Source organism: Brachionichthys hirsutus, chromosome 8 (genome assembly GCF_040956055.1).
Source record: "Brachionichthys hirsutus isolate HB-005 chromosome 8, CSIRO-AGI_Bhir_v1, whole genome shotgun sequence".
NCBI lineage: Eukaryota > Metazoa > Chordata > Actinopteri > Lophiiformes > Brachionichthyidae > Brachionichthys > Brachionichthys hirsutus.
The window spans coordinates 13,490,781-13,501,463 of NC_090904.1; the positions used below are offsets into that span (position 1 = coordinate 13,490,781).

Genomic DNA, 10,683 nt, shown 5'->3' on the forward strand with positions numbered 1-10,683 from the left:
CAAACAAATCGGCTGCTGTTACTGAGTCTCATTTCTCATGTCTGCCAGCCTGCTTTCTAGTCTTTTCTATTCGGCCCCTCTTTCGCCATTTTGTCCTGCTCACCCCTTACCCCGATTACATTTGGTCATTTTTTCCACACTCTCCAGGGAGGTGGGGCCAAAAGGGAATGTGAATGTTATAGGGATGTCACAGTGGCAGGATCTAAATCCGTATAGCCCAAATAGCAAGTATTAGTCTTTAATGTGTGTGCAGCTTTTGGTTGAACATTTTATTGGGAGTCACTTTTGAAGAGAGAGAGTGTAGGCATTGCGTTCTCAAACAGCTTTCACCTCATAGTCGGTGTCTGAAGTTGGCTTCAAACAAATGTTTGACAAAAAGCATCCTCCTTTATTTCTCATGTCATTTCTGCGTTTTAAATTGAATTGGGCTCTTAACGTTTGTCACCTACATGTGGCTGCTGAATAACTTCGATTATTTCCCACAATTGGAAGTCAGGGGATTTTCTTAAAGGCCATCTTGATAATGGCTACTGGGATGCCAGAGTTAGCCATTCACTTCCCCATCCAAGTTGTCTGAGCTCTCAATCCAACATCCTCCGTATCACACCTTCCTCTGCAGGGCCCTTAATGGGCCAATTTATCACAGATTATCTGCACTTTGCATTTCATACCTGAGACGGCCTGTTTAATGCAGCAGAGGAACACATTTGAGAGACGGGGTTTCCGCTTCGCTCTAATAGTTTCTGATGCAGGAAGAGAATAGCTTGATTATATCTTTGCAGATATTATCTAAATGCAGCAGCTTTTTATACGTGGGCCTACATATGTAGCGCTGAGCAGCAAGCATGCAGATGTTTCAGTTCAGTAACCGGGAAGTTCATCATGTGAAAATGAACATGAACGCAAACAACGCTTATCTCCACGATGATTGATTCATTATTTAATCAGAAACAAGAAAGCGACTGGTCAGGAAATTAATGCTCTCGTGTGTTACACTGTAAAGAAATGTAATTTAATAGAGGAGCTAAAAAGCACTTCGACATGGTTTTTGCCTCAAATCTTAGGACTGAAATGTGAAACGACTATAAAGTCAAGATTATGTCAACGGAGCCAGAGAGTAAAGCTACAAGAGATTAAATAAAGGAACTTAAAAGCTCATTAAAAAAAGTGCCGAATGGAGGAATTCTGTTGCGTTTATTGCAGCTTTTGGAATTAGGATGTGGGCTAATATGCTTTGTAGGTCTTTCAGCTTTGTGGCTTTGTGTATGCGTGACTCAACAGCCTCGATAACGTGAAAGGTTGGTCAGGAGTTAAACATTTTTTATAGTGAGTGTTAACTGACCAACATTTGAAAAATGCTATCCTTTATAATCTGTAACAGGGTTATGTGGGTGCGCTCAAAATAAAGCACAGTTTCACCCCACGAGAGAAGGAACTGCATGAAAAGGATGCAAGCAGTGGAGCAACTCGGCTTCAGTGAGGCAAGCGAGCGAACACTTCTGCAAGAGGCGTTTTCTGTTTGCTTTGTGCTTTGGAGGGACGTGCGTAGTGTTTATTGTTCGCCGGTAACAGAACAAACCAGATGAATACCTTTTCATAAGTGCTGTTAAACGGCACATCTGACTTCAGATGCCGTGTGGAGTCCGACTCGCCTCACATGCAAAGCAGTACGAGACGGGAATTTGGCACGACTGCTCCTTGCGCTGACGGCTTTGTGAAGTGGCCTTCGGCTAGAAGCTTCTGCTTCCTCTGCCGTTCACGTCTGAAGTCTCCGTTTAGCCACTGGCCCTCTTCCTTCTCATTTTAAGGGAGGAACTTATGCAATCAAAACCCCAGATCCGTGTGAGGGAGTGAGAGAAAGAGACTTAAGAAATGTTTTTCACTTTGAGTCTGTCTTTGCTGCAGGAGGCTTCGGTGAGCCGTTACCATGGCACCCTTCCTGCGTATTGCCTTCAATACTTATGACATGGGTGAACTGTCATCTCTGTCTGACACTCCCATCTGTGCCATCAAGATGAAGGAGTCCGTCAGTACAGGTATGTATGGATGTGCACACACACACACACACACACACACACACACACACACTTTGATTCATTTGCTGTGGCGTTCCTGTCTTTCACAGAGCGAGGGAAGACCTTGGTCCAGAAGAAACCCACCATGTACCCAGCCTGGAAGTCCACTTTCGACGCTCATATATACGAGGGCCGAGTCCTGGAGGTGCTCCTCATGCAGAGCGTCGAGGAGTCTCTGGCTCAGGCCACCGTGGGCGTGTCTGTGCTGGCAGAACGCTGCAAGTCCAAGACCAACAGTCGCACCGAGTTCTGGGTGGACCTTCATCCCTCGGGGAAGGTCCAGATGGCTGTGCAGTTCTTCCTAGAGGACAGCGACGCAGGTAAAACTGCAGGAAACCAAAGAAGTATATATGAATAGAGACAACTAGCAACCAGAATGCACTGCTCCACACTGGACTCGTACACACTGGTGAATGATGCGTCACATGCTCAGTTTAGCTTCTGAAACAGGAAGCAATATTCATTCATTCGAGTCGGTTTCAGGTGACAAACGGGTTCGTATGTGATCAGCACCGCCTGGTTTTGCTCGAACAAACACGCTCTTTGTCCGACACGATTTCTTTTGAACGTTTAGCATGCACACACCCGAGAGGGAAATGTTAACTTAAAGGTTAAAAGGTACGGTCAATGCTAACAGGAGGGAGTGAAGAAAATCCAAAACTCGTTAGCGGTGCTGTTTAAAAAGCTTTCACGCAGCGGTGACATCGTTGAACGCTGTCCACGGGCCCTGCATGCTGCTGTGGGGGAACCCCTGGCTTTTTCTTGCTCCCTCCCTTTCCCACTACTCGCTTACAGGCCTACAGAAAAACTCTTCGTGCAAAAGATATAGAATCCCCTCTAATGCCAGGCGGGGCGCTCATTTCCGTGTACTTCCTGCACACACCCACAGTTTAACTGCTTAACATGAAAATTCTATTGTTGTTCTTCGTGTCGTGTGTGAATGAAGAGCTATCCATGTTTAGGGTCTGTAACACGACAGGGAACCATCGGGTCGGATGATCGGGTCCGATCTACCTTAGCTGTTAGAGGCAGAACTGCGACCGGTACCGGCCCGCAGCGCTGCTGTCGCTGGGATCGGGTGAGATTTCCAAACCTGTTTGGTTTGGGGGCAGGGGGGGGGGTTCTGCATGGCAGGAACACAGCAGTTGGGGTTTTGCTGCTCCCAGTGGGGGGAGGGTAATGAAAGGGGAGTTTGTCTGCTGTAATGAAAGAGCCCCGCACTTCATCAGCTCCCTCCGACACACTCCGCAGGTTTGCTGTATGTATTTTTAAGCGTGTGTGAACAGCCCTCGACACCGTCTGCCTTATTAACCTCGTCTGCCTCATCTCTCGCTCCCCCCCCCCCCCCCCCCCCCGTTTTGGATCAGCTCACTGAGGCGTCGTCCAAACATCAGCATCTATCACTCGACTGGCAGAGAGGAAATTAGCTAATCCCCTTCACCTCATCACTTCTCCCACATTTCCCTTTCTATCTATCGCTTGTCTCTCCCCCCCCCCCCCCCCCCATAACTCCCTCTCTTCCATCCACCCCTACCCTCCTTGTATCTCTTTCAGCGTTTCAGCCTTTTTCTATACCTCTATACCTCTCCCATGCCTCTTGTCTTCTTTGGGTGACTTTTAAACCCACCCTGTTGACTTGCGTCTGTGAGAACAGCTTTTCCAAGATGGCTTTATCCGTGTTTAGCAGCGACTGTAGCCTCCTTCTTATACCTTTTAACAATAGAGTGAAAGAATAAAAATTGCATAGAATTCTAACAGTGACTGACGTTATGTACGTCACTGTGGAGCACGAATGCAGACAAGGTAAAAAAAACAAACAATAGAGTGCTTACCCTTTACAGCTAAGGACTGTAAAGGGTAAGCATGCCATCATTTCAGGAACATCAGTACATCTAATCAGATGCACTGCAATAAAGATTTGAAAGTTAAATGAACAACTAAAAAGATCTCACCTCATTTTAGACTCGTCCTATTATAATTTTTGTTTGGAGGTTCAGATCAATAAAAAATGTATTTGGATGATAATTCCCTGTTGAACAAACAACATGTTTAGAATTTAGTAGCAGCTTGGGTCATAAATTGATTCTCATTTTTATCCACAGTGGCAAGTAAACCATCAGTTAAGGTTATTCCTGAGGATGGAGTTATGACCCTCAACAGGAGGAGAGGAGCGTTCAAGCAGCCCAAGGTTCACTTCACCAAGAATCACGAGTTCACGGCCATCTTCTTCCACCAGCCCACCTTCTGCTCCGTCTGCAGAGAGTTCCTGTGGTGAGATGCTGATCCTGCCTTCGTTGTGTGACGCCACTATTATGTGTGCACACTTTAGCATATCACACGTCTTTCACTATGAATTTCACCTTTGGTATGTTTAGATCGAAGTGGGAGACTGTGGTAAGGAGTTTCCGGTGGTGCTCTATGTGAATACGACTAAACTGCTTGTTTAAATCTGCCTTATTCTTACTGTCAGCCGCGTTTTATTTATTTTAAGATACTGGCGAGCACCGTTTTCAAAACTCCGAGACTGCATACCCGATGACAGAAATGTCAGCTATCTAACAAGAAAAGCTCCTCCCCCAAGGGAATTTCTCAAAACACCAACCAATTAGTACCGGTTCCAGTCGCTGAAACGGGCGTATCCATGGGGGGGGGGGGGGGGGTGTAACAACAACAACAGCCACACTGTTGTGAGAATGAGTCACTGTTAAGGGAAATCCCACAGCGCTGTTATGCCGAATTCCAACTGTGTCAGCAGCATGAACTTGTGGACCGAGGTCCTCCTTTCATCCCGAACTACACTCATATCTATCCTCACAGTGTGTGTGTGTGTGTGTGCGTGTGTGTGTGTGTGTGACTGTAGGAGAGAAGATCAGTCGCTGCCGTACAAACTGTTTTAGTTTAAGAAGAAAGGATTTTAATCTTATAATATAGAATTCATGCTGGGATTCACCTTTAATCATGCTGATTATCTGTATCTATGGTAGATCAGTTACCATAACCACAACCTGAGTAATGAAAATTATGTCACAGGAAAATGTCGTCCATTAAAAGACTTTAATTTAAGATTAAAATTAGCTTTTGTTGTCATTATATGTTTGACACTTTTTACACTGCAAACACACAACGAAATTCCGTTTACACGCTAGAACAAGGGCCCCTTGAAACAACCACACACGCATGCTTATATGCATAGGGGCCCCAGAGCATGCAGAGAGGGCATAGGGTGAAGGCGCCGCCATGATCGGCGCCCCTGGAGCAATTGGGGTCGGTGCCTTGCTCAAGGGCGCCTCGGCAGTGATCTGAGTGTAAAACTGGCCCTTCTCCAATGAGCCACTGCCACCCCTTAAATTAATTCATTCATTAATCACATCCCCTTTGCCCTTGCAGGGGGCTGAACAAGCAAGGCTACAAGTGCAGACGTGAGTATTTAATTTACTGCATTTTTATCCCATTTTAATATTTTGAGTCCTTGTATCAACACAGTATTTCCTTTATAATTTATTTCCCCCAGAATGCAATGCGGCAATCCACAAGAAATGCTTTGAAATGATCATCGGCAGGTGCACCGGAACAGCAGCCAACAGTCGTGACACCGTGGTGAGTTAATGCGAAGCCCTCACAACTGACAATAACGTTTTGCTTTACAGGTTTAGACTTTATTGATTTTCCCAGTCAGGTTTCATGAATGACCTTTTCTTTGAATGAAATAATCCATTGATCTTTAATGACCAAAGTTTGCAGCAATGCATGCTTTGCATTGGGTGTTTTTGCCATGTAAATCACGAGAATCGAATGGTCGAGTGTTGGATGTGAATTTACACTTTTATGTACCAAACGAAAGTGCCTACAATTGATTTCTGTTTGTAGTTCCAGAAAGAGCGCTTTAAGATCGATATGCCACATCGCTTCAAATACTACAACTACAAGAGCCCCACGTTCTGTGACCACTGTGGCAGCATGCTGTGGGGTCTCTTCAAGCAGGGCCTGAAATGTGAAGGTGAGTTCTTCCCTCCACTTTGTCTGAGAATATACGTCTGCCTTTTGCACGTTGACATTTTTCCTTCCGTTGTTTTGTCTTTCTCTACCAGACTGTGGCATGAACGTCCACAGCTACTGTCAGAAGAAAGTGGCCAATCTGTGTGGAATCAACCAGAAACTACTAGCAGAGGCTCTATCTCAGGTTTCCCAGGTTTGCACAGTAATACACTTTGTTTATTATTGTTGTTCTGGACTTTAGATGCATTTCATGTCAATTGTTGTAGGAAAAAAAAACATTGATAAAGAATGTCAACATAGTTTAAGATTTTATTTTTTTTACATAAATCTCTAGAAATCGATGAAAAAATCTGATGACTCCAACGCAGCAGATATTGGGATCTACCAAGACATCCATAATGCGACAACAGACCCTAGTGGTAAGACGTGTGTATTGCAGTTAACACCACAGTAGAAAGATTATATTGGATTTTCAAAACTGTATCTTTGGTTGTGTTAGTTTCACGTTTGCGTTTCTAATTAATGCATCATCGCAAATGTGTATTTATAGCAAATGGCAACATCAAGGCACATGAAGGAGTGAGTCCGGCCCCCGCTGAAGCCTCAGTTTCCCATGTTAACCTCACTCTCAAGCACTTGATATTCCACAAAGTACTGGGGAAAGGCAGCTTCGGCAAGGTAATACCTTCAAGTTCCCTCAGATTGGGCGTGTTTGATTGTAATTGCGTGTGCTCGCCGTACATGGAGCAATCACGCTGAAGCACATCCCTGTCTCTGATGCTTCAGGTGCTGCTGGCGGAGCTGAAGGGCAAGGGACAGTTCTATGCTGTGAAGGTCCTGAAGAAAGACGTTGTCTTAATGGACGATGATGTGGAGTGTACCATGGTGGAAAAGAGAGTCCTGGCCCTCGCCTGGGAGAACCCCTTCCTCACTCACCTCTATTCCACGTTCCAGTCAAAAGTAAGCACGCACATATACTGACCTCGTGAAAGTTAGCTTAGCGACATGTTCGCTGATGGTGATTTGTTTGCTTGCACAGGAGCATCTCTTCTTTGTGATGGAGTACCTCAACGGAGGAGACTTGATGTTCCACATCCAAGACAAAGGCCGCTTCGATATCAACAGAGCCACGTAAGTTCACCTGGAAGACGGTTCAGACGGTCCGTCGTGTAATCTTTGCTGTGGGTAGAACTGTGTAATGGTTATTTTGCACACTTCATCCTTCAGGTTCTACGGCTCTGAGATAATTGTAGGGTTGCAGTTCCTCCACTCAAAAGGAATCATATACAGGTAACCCACTTTGTACTGGTGTACTTCCACAGAGTACACAGGCGCTGCTTCTCATTTTACGCTTCACTTCAAACAGAATATACTACTACAGAACTGACTGTGATTGTTGTATGTCTCTTCCTGTGGCTTACATTAGAGACCTGAAGCTTGACAACGTGATGCTGGACAAGGACGGACACATAAAGATAGCCGACTTTGGCATGTGCAAAGAGAAAGTGTTTGGAGAGGCCAGAGCCACCACGTTTTGTGGGACACCCGATTATATTGCACCAGAGGTTAGCTTCTCAACCGGCCTCACGCTTCATCCTATTCATTTTCCATAAAAAAGTATTTTCTGCAACTTTGTTGTTGGTTTTTTTATGTGATTCTGCTTCCTGCCATGTCATGCTTTTTAACATTCTTTCAGTCTATACGCCACCTAGTGGTTTTTAAGAGGTGTGGCACTGTCTGCACATGTCACAAGAGTTCTTGACTTACCTGAGTACTTCTACCTCGACAATACATGTCCTGGTTCCCCTCACTAGCTTCCGGTGTATTTTCTGAATCCTCAGATCCTGCTCGGACAGAAGTACACCTTCTCAGTAGACTGGTGGTCGTTTGGGGTGCTCGTGTATGAGATGTTGATTGGGCAGTCACCTTTCCAAGGCGATGATGAGGATGAGTTGTTTGAGTCCATCAGGTCGGACACGCCTCACTACCCTCGGTGGATCACCAAGGAGGCCAAGAGCTTGATAGAGCTGGTAATGATCAAGATACTTATTAGAGTAGACGCAGCGTTCTCATAAAGCACACGAACGTCCTTATCTCAACATTGTAAAATACTACATCACTTTGTGTTGCTTCTGTAATCAAACGCCTGCCTTCCTCACGTTTCCTTAATGTAGCTGTTTGAGCGAGATCCCAGCCGCAGGCTGGGCGTGGTGGGAGACATCCGTGCACACCCGTTCTTCAAAACCATCAGCTGGACCGCACTGGAGAGGAGAGAAGTGACGCCTCCCTTTAAGCCAAAAGTGGTATGAGGCCATGTTTCTTTTTTTGTTTCTGAACCAGCTAAATGGTACCTGAAATATAACTGTGTACTGGCTTAATGATACACATTATTTTAATAATAGCTTGTTGCATTAGTGAGACTGAACTCCTGACTTGCCACCCACAGAAATCCCCGAGTGACTGCAGCAACTTTGACAGAGAGTTCCTGAGCGAGAAGCCAAAGCTCTCCCATACCGACAAGAACCTCATCGAGTCCATGGACCAGGCAGCATTTGCTGGCTTTTCCTTCATCAACCCCAAACTGGAAAACGTAATAAGCAAATGAAGAGAACAAAATGTTTCCTCCGAACACGAATCAGTATGTCGGATGGCATGTAAAGCAAAAAAAAATGCTGTTTCAGGTCTTAAACTGCATAGATGTACAAAATAGTATAAAATGTCATGACATGAAGGGAGAAGGAAAGGTTTATGGTGTGGGGGGGCTCAGTGGTGCATTCTTTTTTTTTTGTAGCTGCGCTGTTATTTTTGCTTGGGATCCCACTAAAAAAAATATCTAAAGCATTGGATCTGAAAAAATCATCTGGACATTTCTGAAGCCCAAATTTAGCTGCACATACATACACCATAATCGCAGCATTATAGTCTACATACCATAATCACCCCGTCCCTGTGTGCTTTGCCCAATGTATGTGTCCAACTACACTCCACCTGCATGCATTTTGTGTCACCCCATCCATAAAGTTGTGACGTAATTGAAGTTAGTTTTTAAAAAAATCTATTTTACTGTTTTTATGCCGTTGGTGTGGCACTGGTAACTGTCTGCTGTTAAATAAATCCTCACTTCTCTGGTTCCTGATGCCCGTACCTGGTAGCAGATGGACATCCAACCTCTAGTCTAGTACGTCAAACAGAAACATGATACAAAAAAAATAAGACAATCATTCCACATGTCATATTTTTCTAAGCTCTTATCTGATCTAGTGGACATTTACAGTAATGGTACATCTCTTTGGGTTAAATTATGCATTTTTTTTGTGTGTCGGTTGGGTGGGCATCACATCGAAAATGAATGGCGTTATATATGTCGCATTACTTGAATACAGGATTTTTAAAGTAAGCAGTGAAGGGTGTATGTGGATGTACGTTGACCTTTCATTGAGTAGTGGGTGTATTTTTTTACTCTGCATATTATGCATCTGATCATGAATAAATACCTTGTAAATCATAAATTATAAATAAATGAGTAAAACACTGAAGCGCTGTGACGTTCTGCATTCCTGTTTTTAATGCTCATCTTCATCACCGTTGGCTCTGTGATTAAATCCTGTTTGCCGCCATCTAGCGGTCAGGTGCTAGAACTGCATCAGCATCTAACGTGAATGGAAGAGGACACATTCCTGCGGTGAGCAGGGCTCACGATGACCTGTCCTCGTCCTCTGTGCCCGCCAGCCAGGAGGACGAGGACATGAGCAAATAGACTGTTAGACAATTTGCAAAAAAAAAAGTCATGCTTTGATCTTCACAGCAATTCAAGTTGTAGACTTTTAAAAATAAAATACTCCATAATTTGCTGATTATGATATATAAAAAAGAGCGATAATATAATCAACAAAGGTGTGTTTCTCCCTTTGGTGCGATATGAAAATGCTTTAGAATGTTACTACATTTCATTAAAGAATGCCTGTTCGGGCAAGAACCGCTCTCACGCATGAATTTCGCTCTTTCCATCTGAACGTCTTCGAAACGCTGATATATTTTTTCTTTTGTTATAAGGGCTGGTCTATTGTGAAGGATTTTTTTTATTATTATTCCAAATGAGCGGCAATGCCTGTTTCACAGAGTGCATATTCGAATTTACAATGAAAAGCACGCTTATTTCATGAAGAAAGCACATTTCGCATATTAAATAGGCGTACTTTAAGCACAGACAACCGTGGTACATTTCCAGCAGTTTCCCCCACCCTGCTCACACACACACGCACACACACGCACACACACACACACACAAAAAAGAATATTCGACTTGTGATCCTGATGCACCAGAAAGAGAAGTACAGCAGCAGTGACAGAGAATTTCCTTCAGTGGTAATAATGGTCATAGATGTGGTTCATTTTAAAAGTAATTGTCCGCCCAGCCTCTTATTAAGCATTTATTGTGTAATTAAAAAACGATATTCTCAAAGGAAACTAAGCAACTCCAGCCCCCAGTGCGCTGCCTCGCTGCGGAATGCCCTGCTCTTCTGTAAGAAACGGTACACTTATCAGAAGTAGGTCGATTATACGGACATTTATGTTAATTCTGGCTCAGTCTTTAACTAAGTGTTGATCCTGC

At 44.2% G+C, this 10,683-nt stretch overlaps 1 protein-coding gene across 1 annotated transcript; it reads left to right on the forward strand.

Annotated features, from left to right (window-relative positions):
- The first annotated feature begins 1,927 nt into the window (after positions 1 to 1,927).
- Positions 1,928 to 9,604, forward strand: LOC137898832 (protein kinase C delta type-like). Its single transcript, XM_068742883.1, has 17 exons — positions 1,928 to 2,036; positions 2,126 to 2,395; positions 4,038 to 4,041; positions 4,185 to 4,346; positions 5,463 to 5,494; positions 5,587 to 5,672; positions 5,943 to 6,072; positions 6,164 to 6,264; positions 6,406 to 6,490; positions 6,622 to 6,749; positions 6,858 to 7,031; positions 7,111 to 7,202; positions 7,299 to 7,361; positions 7,498 to 7,636; positions 7,913 to 8,101; positions 8,246 to 8,374; positions 8,518 to 9,604. The coding sequence occupies exons 1-17, from the start codon at positions 1,928 to 1,930 to the stop codon at positions 8,674 to 8,676; spliced, it is 2,052 nt and encodes a 683-aa protein (XP_068598984.1). The 3' UTR covers positions 8,677 to 9,604.
- Positions 9,605 to 10,683: the final 1,079 nt, after the last annotated feature.